At 47.8% G+C, this 19,174-nt stretch overlaps 1 protein-coding gene across 1 annotated transcript in view; it reads right to left on the bottom strand.

The window, feature by feature from the left end:
• Positions 1–179: 179 nt before the first annotated feature.
• The window catches only part of LOC148899874 (long-chain-fatty-acid--CoA ligase ACSBG2-like), a 19,848-nt gene continuing 853 nt past the window's right edge, over positions 180–19,174 (bottom strand). Inside the window, exons 3-15 of the mRNA XM_088994187.1 lie at positions 18,292–18,395; positions 17,517–17,800; positions 15,824–15,912; positions 11,285–11,405; positions 11,050–11,130; positions 10,424–10,573; positions 9,975–10,142; positions 9,719–9,900; positions 5,760–5,993; positions 5,300–5,514; positions 4,924–5,063; positions 4,605–4,848; positions 180–571 (exon numbers count right to left, since the gene is read on the bottom strand). Of these exons, the coding sequence (XP_088850313.1) occupies positions 480–571; positions 4,605–4,848; positions 4,924–5,063; positions 5,300–5,514; positions 5,760–5,993; positions 9,719–9,900; positions 9,975–10,142; positions 10,424–10,573; positions 11,050–11,130; positions 11,285–11,405; positions 15,824–15,912; positions 17,517–17,800; positions 18,292–18,395 (2,104 nt within the window). The 3' untranslated portion in view covers positions 180–479. The remainder of the gene's footprint in view (positions 572–4,604; positions 4,849–4,923; positions 5,064–5,299; positions 5,515–5,759; positions 5,994–9,718; positions 9,901–9,974; positions 10,143–10,423; positions 10,574–11,049; positions 11,131–11,284; positions 11,406–15,823; positions 15,913–17,516; positions 17,801–18,291; positions 18,396–19,174) is intronic.

The raw sequence follows: 19,174 nt of genomic DNA, 5'->3' as shown, positions 1-19,174 counted from the left end.
ATATATATAGGGCCAAAACTACCAGCAAACAATTTTTAGTTCGCTGACGAAGCCTCTTGGATAAGAAGCGAAACGTCCGACACCTTGACAGAAGTCCAAATGACGGCTGAAGAAACTTTTTCATGGATTTTGTAAAAGCAGGACTTTGGATCCGATACAGTCACGATGACAGTTCAGGATCCACTCAGCTTGCTGATTATTTATTTTGTACGCAGAGGAAAACAACTTTTTTTTCAGGATATGATTAAAAATGTCGCCATATTTCACACCGACATCACAAATATTATGCCGAATACACACAGTAAATCTCGTCAAAGGTGAATACATTTGTGTAAATATTTGATTGTATATTTTCATGGTATAACTGTGACCCCACCCACCCGAAAAAAAGCCAAATACATCCCAGAACACCTGATCTAAAGTAAGTACATTTGTGTCCATATTTGATTAAGAGCGCACGTTGACTCCATCATGGCGGCTTACTTGGCTTGCGTCTGCTCGGTGTACATCTGCTCGATCTTCTCCTGGTACATTTGGATGACGATCGGCCTCCGGAGTTTCATGGTGGGTCCTGGAAACAGGGATTAGAATGGCAAATGAGAAAAAAGGCGGGGAAAAAGTGTGGAGGGGGGGGTGTACACGTAAATATACTGTATATATATATATATATATATATATATATATATATATATATATATATATATATATATATATATATATATATATATAATTAAAAAAATATATATATATATATATATATATATATGTATGTAATGGGCCGGCCCGGTAGTCGAGTGGTTGCACACCGGCTTCACAGTGCAGAGGTCGCCGGTTGGCGTCCCGGTCCGGCCTCCCTGTGTGGAGTTTGCATGTTCTCCCCAGACCCGCGTGGGTTTTCTCCAGGTCCTCCGGTTTCCTCCCACACTCCAAAAACATGCATGGCAGGCAGATTGACCACTCCAAATTGTCCCTAGGTGTGAGTGTGAGAGTGACTGTTGTATGTCTTTGTGTGCCCTGCGATTGGCTGGCAAGCAATTCAGGGTGTCCCCCGCCTCGTGCCCGAAGACAGCTGAGATAGGCTCCAGCAACCCCCGCGACCCTAATGAGGAAGAAGCGCTACGGAAAATGAGATGAGATATATATGTAATAAAATGTCAGAATGTATGATAGAAACTAACTTAGTGATAATACTTCCCAGGAATATGAATGGTTTTCTGTTCCTCATGATTGGTCAAAATCCATCCAAACAATCGGATTAAAAGTCATCTTGCGGGTCCATACGCAAGGTGACTGCTAGCTATCCTGCCCACGGCTCATTAGCTTGCACGCTTGCTTTCTGCTGCCTCTCACAGTAGTCTATCTCACACTATCCAACTCCCTGGTGTCAACCTTTGAAACCTTCAAGTTCCTGGGAATCACAGTCTCCCAGAACAGGAAGTGGGAGGTCAACACCAAGTCCATCCTGAGAAAGGCCCAACAGAGGATGGACTTCCTGAGGCTGCTATAGAAGCTCATGAAGAAGCATGACCTTCCGCAGGAGATGCTACCTAAATCAAGATCATCCAATCAAAATGGTGCTTTCCGCCAACCAGCGTCAGTATCATCCAATCAAAATGACGCTTTCCGACAACACAAGCGCAAACAGGAAATGAACAGCAAAAAAGCCAGAATCCAGCTTGAGTTTGATGTGGTCATTTTGCTCTGAAAAAGTTGGCAATCCGCCGATAGGTGGAAAATTCCCACCGGTGTGTAAAGTACAAGCACATTCCATTTCCAGCATGTGTACGTGCGCACGTGCCAAAAACACATTTGCTTTGGAATTGTCATCTCAGGCATGTGACCAGGTGACCCGGTTCATCGCGGGACAAGTTACAGCGGAGGCGGGCCCACGTGTGACGAGCTGCTTGCCACCTGCAACAACCGACAACCAAAACAAGGTGGCGGAAAATCCCACTGGACCCCCCGCACCCTGCCCACCACCTTTTCCAGTGACTCCAACTCATGTATCGATCCAAGCGCACCAAATCCAGCACAGCTTTTTCTCATGTCGCCATGAACTCTCGGCTGAGTATGAGCCGAATATGTCACGTTTTGCGAGGTGGTGATGGCGGGTGCGGATCCCAAAAAGCAGGCAGGAGGGAGCAGGAGGTTGTTTGACAAATTGTATTAAAATAAAGGTCAGCAGTAACAAAATGTAAAACATCAAAATCATCTGAATGGAAAAAATACAAAGTAGCAAAAGAAGACCAAAAGTAAAAGTCCGCCAAGGTTAAACAAACACGTACACGATGCATGCAGCAACCAAGCAGCAAACAAACAATGAACCGGCACCGGATGGTCGTGCCGGGTGTTCTTTTAAATGTCAATGATTAAACGACCAACACCTGCGAGGCTGCAGGCAGGGCTGACGTCGCTACCCGCTGCTCGCCAATCTGATCGGGACGACCAGCACCTGTGAGGTGTAGGCGGGGGCGACAGCGGCCCCCGTTGGTCGCCAACCAGATCATGACAGAATAGAACTTTTCTAGTGCCCCTTTCGAGGGAATCTGTACTTCTTTCAAGGTGTCGGACGTTTCGCTTTAGCGAACTAAAGTCTTTTACTTGCAGTATATATATATATATATATATATATATATATATATATATATATATATATATATATATATATATATATATATATATATATATATATACACAGTAAAGTCTCGTTATATCGATATCGGTTATATCGATAGTACCGCTTATTACGATACTATTTTCATTTCCCTTGCACAGTTCTAGTCTTTTTATGTATAATTAGTCCCGTTTAGTACGATACCCGATTATTACGATATTCCGGTTATTACGGTGCTCCTTTTCATCCCCCGCCGGCCATTTTTGTTGTTTATATCGATATATCCGTCGCGCCATTGGTCAACTTGGTCACGTGTCTTGTTACGTGAGCCGCCATCGGTCGCGCCATTGGTCGACTTGGTCACATGAGCCGCCATCGGTCGCGCTATTGGTCGACTTGGCCGTGTGACTTTGTCACGTGACACGCCATCGGTTGCGCCGTTGGTCAACTTGGTCACGTGTCTCGGTTACGTGTCACGCCATCAGTCGCGCCATTGGTCGACTTGGTCAGGTGACTTGGTTACGTGCCCAGCACCCGTGTAGCAGACGCTATTTTCATTTTCAGACGCTAGCTCGTGTGTAGCAGACGAGATTGAAGTGTTTGTGTTAAAAGGTAAAAATGGGAAGCAGAAGAAGATTGATGACTTTTTTAAATTGTATACATAATACAGTAAGATGTAAGCGTTGCAGTTTCCCTGTTGTGTTATGTACATGCCCACTGTACTGTAGATGAATGCAATCGTTTTTTGCAACAATGTTTCTTGTTTTGTCTGCTGAAGCGCGATGATTTTGAAAATTATTAACATTCCATACTGTGTATTAAAGGACAGCCGATGTCACTTTTTATTCAAATGCAAATAAAAATGACTTCACGCCAAGACGTCTTGCATTGCTTGTGAATCCAAACAATGGCTTCAGATTCGGATAATATGCTTTCTTGTTACACATCCAGTTATGAATATGTTTCAAATACACTGTAGTTCTGAAGATTAAAGCATACATGTTTACAATCGTTAAAGAATTATATGTGCCATTTTGAGGCAACATTGGGGGAACATCTCTCACCCAAAAAAAAGGGAGCTAATGGCCAGCTCCGTTTCTTATATGGCGCTTGGCTGCCCTCTTTTGGCGGCTTTTGTTTAATGCAGTTCGGCGCAGGATCGGATATATCGATAGTCCCGGTTATATCGATATTTTTTCAAGTTTCGATATATATATATATATATCTACTGTCCAGACATAGCGGTGCCAGACTCTGTTATGATAGTCCCGGCTCTCATTTTCATGAAACAGCAAAACCCTATACTCAATCGCCAAGGTGGCATTGAGGTTCAATTTGGATTGTTCCTCCGACTTCTTAGACAACATAGGCTTAGTTATGCTGATGAGGTGATACCAGATCAAATGGGGCAATCAGGCCAGTTGTAGACCCCATAATCAGGCAGGACAATAGAGGTAATCAGTTAGGACAATAGAAGTAATCAGTGTAATCTCAGGGAATAGTCCTCCGCTCCCCCCCAACCTGAGAGTAGAGACCTATCATAGCAGAGTCTGGCACCGCCACGTCTGGACAGTAGAGATAAAAATATAGGGCCAAAACTGCCAGTAAATTTTAGTTTGCTGACAAAGCCTCTAGGATGAGAAGCGAAACATCCGACACCTTCAAATTTGTACAGATGACGGCTGAAGAAACCTTTTCATTGATGGACCGACCACTCCTGTACGACTGAGAGCTTACACAGACGTCTTGAAAACAAAGCAAACCCCCAATCACTTTCATCACTTTGCTGCTGTGAAATGTAAATTTCTCCACTGTGAGACTAATAAAGGCATATCCAATCCAATCCAATCCAATCCAATCAATCCGTCTGTATTTTGGAAAATGACAGCCATAAAACTTGGCCGTAAAAATGGGCCATGAAACTGAACAAAGTCCGTAAGTCACAGCGACCTCAGCAAGAGATGCGTTAATTTCCCGGCCAGCAACTCACCGAGCTCGCCTCCGGCGACGGAGAAGTCTCTCGGCAAGATGCTAAACTTCTGCACCTTCTGCGCGTTGGAGACAGCCTTGGTGTTGTATCGCTGGACGCCCTCGCGAATGGCCTCGTAGACGGCGGGCTCCTCGGTGGCGATCACCTCCGACACGGTGGCGACACGGGCGCCGCGGTCCCGGCACAAGGCCACGGCGTCGGGGCCAAGCTGGTCCGTGGGGTTTCCGTCTGGGTCTGCCACGCACTGACAACCCATCGCGGTTCCTCGGAAAAGGCTTTGGTGGGCGGTCCGGGCGGTCCGGGCTCTGGGCCCACTTACCTTGAGCGTGAGCAACATGGAGAGGAACTTCTTGCGGTCTCCGATCAGCATGGCGTTGCTGACGATGGGCACCTCGGCCTTGATTGCGTTCTCGATGGGGACCGGGGCCACGTTCTCGCCGCCGGCCGTAATAATCAGCTCTGCGGGTTGACGGCCATCGGCAAGGTCAGGACATTTTGGGAAAATCATTCAAGACGAGGCAGCCGGCTGACCGGCTGACCGACCGGCCGACCGACCCACCGACTGGCTGACCGACCTACCAACCGACCGACCGACCCACCCACCCACTGACCGAATGACCGACCGACCGACCCACCCACCCACCCACCGACCGACCAACTCACTGACCGACCCACCGACCCCCCGACTGACCCACCTTTAATCCTTCCAGTGATGAAAAGGAAGTTTTGCTGGAACTTGCCGATGTCTCCAGAGTGGAGCCAGCCATCCCGGTCCAGGGCCTCTTTGGTTTTGTCCTCCTGGTTGAGGTAGCCCATGAAGACGTTGCGGCCCCAGAAGCAGATCTCGCCGTGTCCCTCCTGGTCCTGTTGGTCCAGCTTCACCTTGCAGCCCGCCATCACTTTCCCGCAACTAAGACCACATGCGGGCGGCCATGAGGCCTGCTGATGATGCGCTGTGAGTGACTGTTTGTCTGACCCCCAAAACTCCGCGAGTGGTTTGCTTTCAACGCCGGAATCAATGGCTTCCCATTGTCCAAGAGCAACACTAAATTTACTTAGAATGGCGGCAAACCGTTGCATTCCAAAAATGGAGGCGGAGGAGGCGGAGGAGGCGGAGGAGGCGGCGGAGACGGCGGAGACGGCGGAGGCACTGACCTGTTGATGTGGAAGTCATCGTTGGTGGAGATGGTGTGGGGGCCGGAGCTTTCGCTCATGCCGTAGAGCTCCATGAGGGGCATGTTGAGGCTCATGAAGTACTCCAAGGTCTCTTTGGAGACGGGCGCCGAGCCCGTGAACAAAACCCGGCAGCGATCCAGCCCGAGTGCCGCTCGCACCTTCTTGAACACCAGCTGGTTGGCGAGCGTGAAGCCCCACGGCACCCGATTCTCCCTGAAATGTCACCTCGCCGTCATAAGGGCACAAAGTATGGTTCTCACTTGAGCTATATAGCCGACTATCTAGCTAGCTGGCGACCTAGCTATCTAACTAACTAGCTATCTATTAGTTATCTAGTAGCTAGCAAGTTAACTTGCTATCTATTTGAGTTATTCCGTGTTGAGTGAAAATTGGCCCATGTTCCTATCTATTAGCTATCTATAGAGCTATTAGTTATCTATGAGCTAGCTAGCTAACGTTCTATCTATTTGAGTTATTCCGGGTTGAGTGAATGCTGGCTCATATTAATAATCAATTTCATGTCTAAGCGCCTTTCAAAACTATCAAGGTCACTTTACAGTCACAGGATGAGTTTTTCTGAGGGTGAGCAGCGGCAGCCACACGCGCCTGCGTTCACTCAACCCGGAAGTAACCCAAATAGATAGAAAGCAAGCTAGCTAGCTCATAGATAGCTAGCCAACCAGATAGCTATATAGCTAATAGATAGATATTGAGATAGGTAGCCAGCCAGCTAGACAGCTAATAGAGAGCCAATCTATATTAAATAGATAGCTAACTAGGTAGCTATCCAGCTAGATAGCTATATAGCTAATAGCTAGCCAGCGAGATAGCTGGCCAGTCAGCTAGATAGCGAGATAAATAGCTGAATAGCTAGAAAAAAGAAGACAAAAAACGAAAGGCTAATCCAAACCAATACTAAAAGCTTCAAACATCAAAGGAGGTCTGCTTTGCGGCTGTGCGTGGTGTGGCTTGTCCTTGAAGGCGTGTCCTGGAAAGCGTGGGCGAGGCGCTCTCACTTGTGCATGGCGCTGTAGTTGTACATGAGGCCGATGGCCTTGGCCCAGTCGGCCACGCTCTTCCGGAAGGGGCTGGCCTTGGCTCCCGCCTCCTGCATTTTCTCCTGCATCTTCTCCCAAACGCGAGGGACCCCCAGGAAGGCGGTGGGCCTCACCTCCTTCAACGTGGCCCCCAAGGACCCCTTTTGTGGAAAGCAGACCCCTCAAAAGAGGATGGGGCGGAGGGGAAGGGGGGCAGTGGCGGCGCGCCGCTGACCTTCAGGGCGTCGGGTTGGGCGAAGTAGGTGGTGGCGGCAAAGCGCATGGTGATGTACAAGTCGTTGAGCTGCGCCGCTACGTGGCTAAGCGGCAAGTAGCTGACCACCGACTCGTCGCCGTAGCGCAGGCCCACCGCTTCGCCTGCCCGCTGCGCCGTCCAGGTCACCTGGAGTGGGAGTGGCCGGGCAGAAGGGCCCCAAGGCAGAATTTATTCATTTATTCATCAACTCGTTCGCTGCCATTCACACATTTCATTCCCAAAGTTTTTCCCTTCCACCCTTTTCGAGTCTTTCCGCATCGTCCCCGTTCTATTCTTTCCTTTTCACCGACAGGATCTTTTGCTCGCGATGGCCTTGTAAAATGTCTCCATTTCACAATCACGGCAATCCCGGCGATCTCGTGGAAGGGGCGGAGCTTGTTGTCGGCGGTGGCGGTTTTGCGACTCACGTTGTCGTGGCTCAGCATGACGCCTTTGGGTGTTCCGGTGGATCCCGACGTGAAGATGAGGCTGCAGCACTGGTTGGCGCGCAGACGGGCGATGGACTGGTTCAGCTCCGCTTCCGGCACGTCCTCTGCCAGCCTCATGAATTCCGACCACTCAAAACAAAGGAGACACTTGGTATTGCGACCGACACAAAATGGCAACCCGTTCAGGTTTTCGACTCCTGGGTGGAACGACCTGCGGCCAAGCACGACCGGATAATTATTTGCAATGGCAATCCCTTCACTTTGGCGTCCAGCAACAAATACAGGTAACATCCCACTTACGACCGAGTACCTTTCCGACCAAACGGTCGTAAGTCATACTGGTCCTCGGTCGAAATCCATTCAAAACGTTGAATAGAGACTCGGAGGCTAAATGACTGGCAGACTCCCCCCTCTGGTGCCTTCACACCGCCGTTGCCGTCCTGCTAGCACGTTGCAGTGTCAGGCATAGAATTACATTGTTTAAAATAGGGTCTGGAGGTTGTGGTCATAACTACGGGTGGTGGTAAGTCGGGCCGTTCGTAAGTCCCATGCTACCTGCACGCACAGAGTGCGCCCGAAGTGCATGTGCGTAGGTGCTAGCGTACCGTGTAAAGGCAGGGCAGCCTCTGTTTCAGTTCTCCTTTGTACTGCACGATGGCTTTCAGGTGCTGCAACTGGTCTTTGACCTGTGGGACAAAGATGGCATTCTTGATTGTTGTTTTGTTTTCGATCTGAAGGGACTGGCCCTGGCCTGGCCCTGGCCTGGCCCTGGCCTGGCCTGGCCTGGCACGGTCCGGAGAAGGCACGCACTCGGTCACAAAGTGGAGTCGGGCGCTGACCTGCAGGATTTTGTCCATCTGCTGCTGATTCTCCACCACGATGATGTTGGCCTGCGCGTTGCTGGCCACATGCCGACAGGCCTCGGGCAGGTTGGTGGTGTAGATGCCCGTCGCCAGGCCGCTGCAATGGACACGGGACATGTGGTGCGTGCGCTCGCTTACAGCTATGATGATGTTGGACAACATATAAGAAAGGAAAGCCATTCCCTGGTTCCCCGGGTGGTCAGCTTGAGCTCCTGAGCCCGATGAGCCGGCGTCTCCGTCACTCGAATGGAGACTTTTTTTTTTCCCCCTGGTGAACTTCTAGTACATAATGGCCCATTAACTGGTGCAGTACTTTTTGTCATTCTGGGACTCCACCAGGGGTCAGCTCGCAGCCCCTTCTTATTCGCTATGGTGATGGACAGGCTGACAGACGATGTTAGACAAGAATCTCCTTGGACCATGATGTTTGCAGATGACATTGTGATCTGTCGCGAAAACAGGGAACAAGTGGCAGAGAAACTAGAGTGGTGGAGGTATGCCCTGGAAAGCTGAGGAATGAAGATCAGTCGCAGCAAGACGGAATATACAGTAAAGTCTGGTTATATCGATATGGGATATATCGATAGTCCCGGTTATATCGATACTATTTCTATGCACGCACGGAAAAAATTACATGCAAACAGGGTCGGATATATCGATAGTCCCGGTTATATCGATATTTTTTCGGACTCCCTTGGAGTGAAAATTGGCCCATGTTCCTATCTATTAGCTATCTATAGAGCTATTAGTTATCTATGAGCTAGCTAGCTAACGTTCTATCTATTTGAGTTATTCCGGGTTGAGTGAATGCTGGCTCATATTAATAATCAATTTCATGTCTAAGCGCCTTTCAAAACTATCAAGGTCACTTTACAGTCACAGGATGAGTTTTTCTGAGGGTGAGCAGCGGCAACCACACGCGCCTGCGTTCACTCAACCCGGAAATAACCCAAATAGATAGAAAGCAAGCTAGCTAGCTCATAGATAGCTAGCCAACCAGATAGCTGTATAGCTAATAGATAGAAATTGAGATAGCTAGCCAGCCAGCTAGACAGCTAATAGAGAGCCAATCTATATTAAATAGATAGCTAACTAGGTAGCTATCCAGCTAGATAGCTATATAGCTAATAGCTAGCCAGCGAGATAGCTGGCCAGTCAGCTAGATAGCGAGATAAATAGCTGAATAGCTAGAAAAAAGAAGACAAAAAACGAAAGGCTAATCCAATCCAATACTAAAAGCTTCAAACATCAAAGGAGGTCTGCTGTGAGGCTGTGCGTGGTGTGGCTTGTCCTTGAAGGCGTGTCCTGGAAAGCGTGGGCGAGGCGCTCTCACTTGTGCATGGCGCTGTAGTTGTACATGAGGCCGATGGCCTTGGCCCAGTCGGCCACGCTCTTCCGGAAGGGGCTGGCCTTGGCTCCCGCCTCCTGCATTTTCTCCTGCATCTTCTCCCAAACGCGAGGGACCCCCAGGAAGGCGGTGGGCCTCACCTCCTTCAACGTGGCCCCCAAGGACCCCTTTTGTGGAAAGCAGACCCCTCAAAAGAGGATGGGGCGGAGGGGAAGGGGGGCAGTGGCGGCGCGCCGCTGACCTTCAGGGCGTCGGGTTGGGCGAAGTAGGTGGTGGCGGCAAAGCGCATGGTGATGTACAAGTCGTTGAGCTGCGCCGCTACGTGGCTAAGCGGCAAGTAGCTGACCACCGACTCGTCGCCGTAGCGCAGGCCCACCGCTTCGCCTGCCCGCTGCGCCGTCCAGGTCACCTGGAGTGGGAGTGGCCGGGCAGAAGGGCCCCAAGGCAGAATTTATTCATTTATTCATCAACTCGTTCGCTGCCATTCACACATTTCATTCCCAAAGTTTTTCCCTTCCACCCTTTTCGAGTCTTTCCGCATCGTCCCCGTTCTATTCTTTCCTTTTCACCGACAGGATCTTTTGCTCGCGATGGCCTTGTAAAATGTCTCCATTTCACAATCACGGCAATCCCGGCGATCTCGTGGAAGGGGCGGAGCTTGTTGTCGGCGGTGGCGGTTTTGCGACTCACGTTGTCGTGGCTCAGCATGACGCCTTTGGGTGTTCCGGTGGATCCCGACGTGAAGATGAGGCTGCAGCACTGGTTGGCGCGCAGACGGGCGATGGACTGGTTCAGCTCCGCTTCCGGCACGTCCTCTGCCAGCCTCATGAATTCCGACCACTCAAAACAAAGGAGACACTTGGTATTGCGACCGACACAAAATGGCAACCCGTTCAGGTTTTCGACTCCTGGGTGGAACGACCTGCGGCCAAGCACGACCGGATAATTATTTGCAATGGCAATCCCTTCACTTTGGCGTCCAGCAACAAATACAGGTAACATCCCACTTACGACCGAGTACCTTTCCGACCAAACGGTCGTAAGTCATAATGGTCCTCAGTCGAAATCCATTCAAAACGTTGAATAGAGACTCGGAGGCTAAATGACTGGCAGACTCCCCCCTCTGGTGCCTTCACACCGCCGTTGCCGTCCTGCTAGCACGTTGCAGTGTCAGGCATAGAATTACATTGTTTAAAATAGGGTCTGGAGGTTGTGGTCATAACTACGGGTGGTGGTAAGTCGGGCCGTTCGTAAGTCCCATGCTACCTGCACGCACAGAGTGCGCCCGAAGTGCATGTGCGTAGGTGCTAGCGTACCGTGTAAAGGCAGGGCAGCCTCTGTTTCAGTTCTCCTTTGTACTGCACGATGGCTTTCAGGTGCTGCAACTGGTCTTTGACCTGTGGGACAAAGATGGCATTCTTGATTGTTGTTTTGTTTTCGATCTGAAGGGACTGGCCCTGGCCTGGCCCTGGCCTGGCCCTGGCCCTGGCCTGGCCTGGCACGGTCCGGAGAAGGCACGCACTCGGTCACAAAGTGGAGTCGGGCGCTGACCTGCAGGATTTTGTCCATCTGCTGCTGATTCTCCACCACGATGATGTTGGCCTGCGCGTTGCTGGCCACATGCCGACAGGCCTCGGGCAGGTTGGTGGTGTAGATGCCCGTCGCCAGGCCGCTGCAATGGACACGGGACATGTGGTGCGTGCGCTCGCTTACAGCTATGATGATGTTGGACAACATATAAGAAAGGAAAGCCATTCCCTGGTTCCCTGGGTGGTCAGCTTGAGCTCCTGAGCCCGATGAGCCGGCGTCTCCGTCACTCGTCCAGACCCTACGTCTCAAATGGAGACTTTTTTTCCCCCTGGTGAACTTCTAGTACATAATGGCCCATTAACTGGTGCAGTACTTTTTGTCATTCTGGGACTCCACCAGGGGTCAGCTCGCAGCCCCTTCTTATTCGCTATGGTGATGGACAGGCTGACAGACGATGTTAGACAAGAATCTCCTTGGACCATGATGTTTGCAGATGACATTGTGATCTGTCGCGAAAACAGGGAACAAGTGGCAGAGAAACTAGAGTGGTGGAGGTATGCCCTGGAAAGCTGAGGAATGAAGATCAGTCGCAGCAAGACGGAATATACAGTAAAGTCTGGTTATATCGATATCGGATATATCGATAGTCCCGGTTATATCGATACTATTTCTATGCACGCACGGAAAAAATTACATGCAAACAGGGTCGGATATATCGATAGTCCCGGTTATATCGATATTTTTTCGGACTCCCTTGAATATCGATATAACGAGACTTTACTGTATGTGTGTGTGAATGAGAGGGATCCAAGTGCAAGAGTGATGCTACAGGGAGAAGAGATAAAGAAGGTGGAGGATTTGAAGTACTTGGGGTCAACTGTCCAGAGCATGGAGAGTGAGGAAAAGAGATGAAGAAGCATGTCCAGGCGGGCTGGAACTGCTGGAGAAAAATGTCAGGTGTGATGTGTGATAGAAGGCTTTCAGCTATGATGAAAGGAAAAGTGTATCAAACGGTGGTGAGAGCAGCCATGATGTTTGGACTGGAGACAGTGCCACTGAAGAAAAGACAGGAAGCAGAGCTGGAGGTAGCACAGATTTAGGATCAGTGACCAGGAGTGACCAGGTTGGATACGATTAGTGACCAGGAGAGACCAGGTTGGATAGGATCAGTGACCAGAAGAGACCAGGTTGGATAGGATCAGTGACCAGGATCAAGAAGGAGTTGCTGCTGTGAAATGTCAATTTCTCCACTGTGAGACTAATAAAGGCAAATCCAATCCAATCAGAGGGACAACTCCAATGAGAGGCTTTGGAGGGGAAGTCGGACTGAGATGGTTTGGACCAGATGTCCAGAGGAGAGAGTGAGTGACTATATCGGGAGAAGGATCCTGAGCCTTGAACTGCCAGGCAGGAGACCAAAAGGAAGACCTAAGAGGAGCTTTATGGATGTTGTGAAAGAGGACATTAGAGGGACAACTCATACTCGAGGCTTTGGAGAGAAAGTCAGACTGAGATGGTTTGGACATGTCCAGGGGAGAGCGAGTGACTATATCGGGAGAAGGACGCTGAGCCTTGAACTGCCAGCCAGGAGACCCAAAGGAAGACCTACGAGGAGGTTTATGGATGTTGTCAAAGAGGACATGAAGGTAGCTGGTGTGAGAGAAGACGATGCACAAAAGCGGCTTAGATGGAGGACACTGATTGGCTGTGGCCACGCCTGAACTTTTCCCTCATTCTGCGACGCAACCAGGAGGTCAAGGGGTCAGCTGGTCCTCATCACCCAAGGAAAGATAAGAGTTACGACTAGGAGGTGAAAGGTTACAACATAAACCAAAACGCGGACTGGGCAGGAGCAACTCCAGACGTCTCCACGACATCCCCCAAAAATGATGACGACATCAGGAGGAGGAGGGATCCAATCAACTGCTGATTATTTGTTTGAGTCAAATTTGAAGATGCATGTGGTACACCTTTAAATCTGGGCTCCTCAGTCTTAGTCTTTGTCTTTCTTCTCTCTTGCTAATTTGGGACACACGAATATTTTCTGAGACCCAGAATTCTGTATGAGATCAAATTGGTAGGAATAAATCATCTGTGAGTAACTTGCCGGCTTCTTTGGTGATCTCTCTCACAACCAACATGCCAATTGTTAGGTTACAACGTTGCGCAATAAGGTCAATATTTCATTCCATTCAGAATATTGACAATTTTAAAGATAACCGTAAAATGCTAATATTAGCCTGTAATATTTTAACCTAACACGTTGCACAATAAGGTCAATATTTCATTCCGTTCATAATATTTACAATTTTAAAAGTAACTGTTCATGCTAATCTTAGCTTGTAATACATTTAACCAAACACTATCTACTAGTTATATAGCTCGCTAGCTAACTGGCTGTCTAGCTGGCTATCTATTAGCTAACTATTAGCTAGCTAGCTGTCAATGTATTTGAGTTACTTGCGGGTTGAGTGAACGCTGGCGTGTGTGGCTGCTGCTGCTCACCCACAGAAAAACTGATCCTGTGACTGTAAAGTGACCTTGCAAGTTTTGAAAGGTGCTTAGAAATGAAAGGTATTATTATTATTATTATTATTATTATTATTATTATTATTATTATTATTATTATTATTATTATTATAGTGTGTTGTGTTGTCTTGTGTTAGCTTTAGCATTTGAGCCCATTGCAAACTTTCTCAACGATGCGTTTGACTTGACTGAAAACACATGGGGGGTGATGGCCCATAACATTTTGATCCCGATTAGCATTGTGGTTAGCAAACCAAACCACATTTGATGAGAATTACTGCCGGTTATCATAATAATAATAATAATAATAATAATAATACATTTCATTTATCAGCGCATTTCAAAACTCTCAAGGTCACTTTACAGCAGGGGTGTCAAAGTCATTTTTTGCCGCGGGCCACATTGTAGTTGTGGTTTCCTCTCGAGGGCCGTTATGAATTTGGGGAACCCATTAGAATGTTTAAATCCCTTCAAATATTACATATAGAGCACACAGCAAATTAATGAATAATTCGTTTTCAAATCTGAAGTCAAGAATAATGACTTTTATTGTGGTTGACATCCAAAAATATGAAATTTTGGCTCAGATTTTAGCAATCATCATGGAATTTAACAAGTTTGATTTGCTTTCGCGGGCCGAAAAAAATGATGTGGCGGGCCGGACTTGGCCCGCGGCCCTTGACTTTGACACCTGTGCTTTACAGTCACAGGATCAGTTTTTCTGTGAGTGAGCAGCGGAAGTCCACATGCGCCAGCATTCACTCAACCTGGAAAAAAATAGATAGAAAGTTAGCTAGCTAGCTAGCTAATAGATAACTAATGGATAGATGGTTATCTAGATAGCTAATAGATAGCAAATAGATATGTAGCTAGCTAGGTAGCCAGCTAGATAGCTAGTAAGAAAATAGGTAGCTAGCTAGGTAGCCAGCTAGATAGCTAGTAAGCAAATAGAGAGCGACCAAGGTAGCCAACTAGATCGCTAGCTCAGTAGCCAGCTAACTTATTGCCTGGTTTTCGGAACAGATTTTAGTTTTGACATCCTGCCCTCCCCCACCAAAATAATGTGTTTGTTGAAAGAAGACGACGTCGTCCAACTTGAAGCACGCAAACAATGCAGAAAATGACAATCACATCATCTAAGAATGTCATCGTCATCGTCATCATCGTCGGGCATCATCGTCGGGCATCGGACTGCCTTGTCTTGGCTGTCGCACGCGGGATTCGAAGCGTGCTAGCAATCAAAGCGATAAAAGAGCGGCAAGGAATGAAAAAGTGACATTCCACAAAACTGGAGTGTATTTGGAGAGCGCCTGCTGGATTGAAAATCTTCTCAATGGAGCAACAATCAAGCAATACATCAAGAACTGAAATCATGTTAAAAGCCTTACAAATAATAAGAATAATCATAATAATAATCATAAGTAGCGGCAACCGCACGAGCCAGCGTGCACTCAACCCGGAATAACTCAAATAGATAGAAAGCTAGCTAGCTAATAATAATAATAAGAATATATTTCATTTTGAAGCGCCTTTCAAAACTCTCAAGGTCACTTGACAGTAAAGTTTTCCTGTGGGTAAGCAGGAGCAGCCACACGCGCCAGTGTTCACTCAACCCGGAAGTAACACAGATACACAGCTAGCTAGCTAGCTAATAGAAGATAGCTAATAATAAGAATAATACATTGTATTTCGAAGCACCTTTCAAAAGTCTCAAGGTCACTTTACAGTCACAGGATCAGTTTCTCTGTGGGTGAGCAGCGGCAGCCACACGATCCAGCGTTCACTCAACCCAGAATAACTCAAATAGATAGAAAGTTAGCTTGCTAGCTAATAGATAACTAATAGATAGCTAGGTAGCGAGATAGCTAATAGATAGCAAATAGATTGGTAGCTAGCTAGGTAGTCACCTAGATAGCTAGCAAGCAAATAGATAGCTATGAATGTAGCCAGCTAAATAGCTAGCTAGATAGCAATATTATTAGCGTGCAATTATCTGTATTGAATCAAATGAAGGTTAGATGGTGTACTTACCCGGCGAAGATGCAGCCCACATTGGCGATGAACCACTCGGGCGCGTTGAAGCCCAGGATGCCCACCCCGTGGTAGCGCTCCAGACCAAGCTATACACACACACACACACACACACACACACACACACACACACACACACACACACGACACACACACACACACATTCCTGTTTCAATGGTTTTGTGAGGTCTAGTGGAACGAGACCTCACAACTAGTGTTCCATTTGAAGACAAAATGTCAGGCCATTTCCCACTTCACCTTCTTTCAAAACAAAGCAATAAAAAGTGGACTTGAAACTAAAATGGCAGCAGGAGTGAGGTTTCTGAATGGCTACATTCAAAGTCCTCACCCCTATAGTGAATTTGGTTAAAATATCGTTTGACTTTTTGTGGTAGAAACTTTTTCCTCTCATTAACCACGCACTCACACACACACACACACAGTGAGTAAAAAGTGTGTGTATCCAAGTGAAATGAAAATACACTCAAAATAAAATCATTTTGGGTGAATTTGTGAGGACCTCTCTGAAAACAGACACATAAATAGACCCTCTAGAAGACTTTAGAATGAAAAACTCGTGAGGAGCGGCCAAAAGGTCTTGTCAAACATGTCCTCACGACGTACGGTATAAAATGTGTGTGGTCCTCACAAGACTAGTCATACAAACACACACACATTCTCACTGATGCCACTTTGGTGGCCATTTTGGACCTCCATCGAACAGTTCCAAGGAATCAGAATCAGAAAGTCTTTCAGAGTCCCGCAATGGGGAAATTGGCAATCAACAGCAGCAACATTGAAAGGGGCGAAAAGATCAAAACCACAAAAAGAAAAAAAAAAACAAAGTGTACCAAGCATGATTAAAACGTCAGAAGACTGAAATGTATAGCCGTGCAAAAAAAATGTTGGAGAAAAGGAAGGAAAAGGATATGTTGGCCCAGATGGAGATGAAAAGACACCGTTGCTTTTCCCCAGAGAGTTGCAGGTGCAACCACGCGTGTTAACAGTACAAGAGACACAACACAAGCAAAGGGGGAGAAAAGAGGGGGAGATGAATGGCTGCACTTGCTCCATTTGCTCTTGTATCACCTCATCAGCATAACCAAGCCAATGCGCTGGAAGAACAATCCAAATGAAACCTCACCCCACCGTGGCGATTTAGTGAAGGATTTTGCCGTTTGATGAAAATAGCTTCTTTCAAAGCTTCTATGTTCTTTGGCTAAGATTTTAACGTCATAGTCGTCAAATGAGCGGTTGCTAGCTTTTAGCGGAAGATGTAGCGCGGATTGAGGCCCGTTCGCTCGTATGACGGTATCGTCTGTGGTCAATTTTTTCGCCATATTGATTCCAAGTCGGAGCGAGAAGACAGTCCTTTGACGTGTGCCGCATGTCACGCCTATTCGCATCTTTGACGAGAAGGCCGACTTTGACTTTGGGCAATTTGCCCACCTGACCGACGTCCGCCCGCCTTGAGCGTGAGCGACTCAAGTGAGGGACAACGTCGAGGCGATGGAGCCGCGGCGCCCGTTTTTGCAATCGTCCGATGACGACCACGTTGCCGACGGCGCCGCAAATTTCCCGCCCGCCCATTGCCGATAGCTCCGTTTATTTGTTTTTATTTATTTTTATTTTTTTTTTTTTTTGTCGCTAACCGGGCAAGACGGACGGAGAAGCCGAGTGCCAAAGCTCAGACCTTGATGAAGCTCTTGGCGGCCGTCCGGCACTCCCGGTAGTACTGCGTCCACGTCAGCGTCCGCCACTGGCCGTCCGTCTTGCGCGCCAAGGCCGGACGCTCGCCGAAGGCCTCCGCCGTCTCCAGGAACATCTGGTGCAGCGTTTGAGGCGCGTCTGCGGGCGGCCCCGACTCCTCCGTCCTCAGGCGCACCGCCCCCTCCCTGCTGGCGGTCCACAGCTGCCGGGCCGGGGCCAGGGGGGGGGCCTCCCGGGGCCCGAGCGGGACGCCGGCGGCGGCGGGCTCTGAGGGACAACAGGGGCAGCCGCGATGACCCACCATGGCGACCGATCGCGCCGGCGTGTCTGCCGCGAGTGCGAAGGAACGGACGGAGCGGGCCGCGTGACGCGGAGGCCGCGCCGCGCCGCGCCGCGCCGGGGAGGAGCTCTCGGCGTCACCCGAGACCATACGGGCGTGGACCTGCCGGTCCGGTTTGGACGTTTTGTTTGCTCGACGCAAACACGGCAGCGCCAGGCGTTCCAGAAGCGGCCTTTTCGCTTCCCAAACGAGCCGAGGAACAAATGAGCAAATGAGCAGAGTCAAAAACGCAATGGACAAAAACTAGAGAATGCCAGAAGCGTCTGAAATAACGTCTGGCCGGACGCCCGGGAAGAGTGGCACTTTTACGATTGTCTCCAGCCGACGATTCCGACTACTGCCCTCCAATCAAGTGTGAGATTGACGCATGGCGCCAATTCCAAAGAGTACAAATGAATCGAGCGCGATATCGACCGACCTCCGTGTGGTTGTCGTTGACTGCGGCGCGCGTCCTTCTCGGTGCAATCGGCCGTGACAGGGGGGCACTCGGACAAACTGCCACCGCAAACACAAAAGGCAAATCACAGCGCCATATTTCGCAGCCACACACACACGCGCGCGCACTTGAGTGTGCACCGCGACTGTGTGTGTGTTTTTTTTGAAACAGATAGTTTTTTTTTCCGACCGTTTTTTTCTTTTCTTTTTTTGAGAGTTTTTTCGTTTTCTTTTTCTCCATTTTTTTTCATTGTAATTTTTTAACCTTTTTTCTATTTTTTTCCACAGTTTTTTTTCTTTTTTTAAATTTTTTTACATTATTTTTTCGACAGTTTATTTCTCTTTTTTTACCAACTACATTTTTTCATTTTTTTTACTTTTCATGGTTTTTTAGTTTTCTTTTTCTCAATTTTTTTCTTTTTTTAACACTTTTTTGACAGTTTTTTTAGTTTTCTTATTCTCCATTTATTTCTTTAAAATTTTTTACCCCTTTTTTCTAAAGGTTTTATTCTAGTTTTTTTTTACCAGCTAGTTTTTTTCTACGGTTTCCTTGACATTTTTTCTCCAGTTTTTTTAAAATCAGTTCCAGTTTTTTTCCGACAGTTTTTCTTCTCTTTTTGTTTTTTTTACAGTTTATTTAGTTAGTTTTTTTTTTACATTTTTTAACCAGCTAGTTATTTTTCCTACAATTTTCTTTAAAGTTTTTTCTACTGTTTTTGAATCAGTTTCAGTTTTTATTCTAGTTTTTTTCCCTTTTTTTCCCCCGCTGTTTTTTTTCTACAGCTTTTTTTTAACCAGTTAGTTTTTTTTCTTTTTTGCGGTTTTTATTCTACCGTTTTTTAATGAGTTCCATTTTTTTATTTATT

This window comes from Hippocampus bargibanti, linkage group LG04, assembly GCF_051943395.1.
Source record: "Hippocampus bargibanti isolate YZ-2025 linkage group LG04, ASM5194339v1, whole genome shotgun sequence".
Taxonomy (NCBI): Eukaryota; Metazoa; Chordata; class Actinopteri; order Syngnathiformes; family Syngnathidae; genus Hippocampus; species Hippocampus bargibanti.
This window is presented reverse-complemented; position numbering and strand designations above follow the sequence as displayed.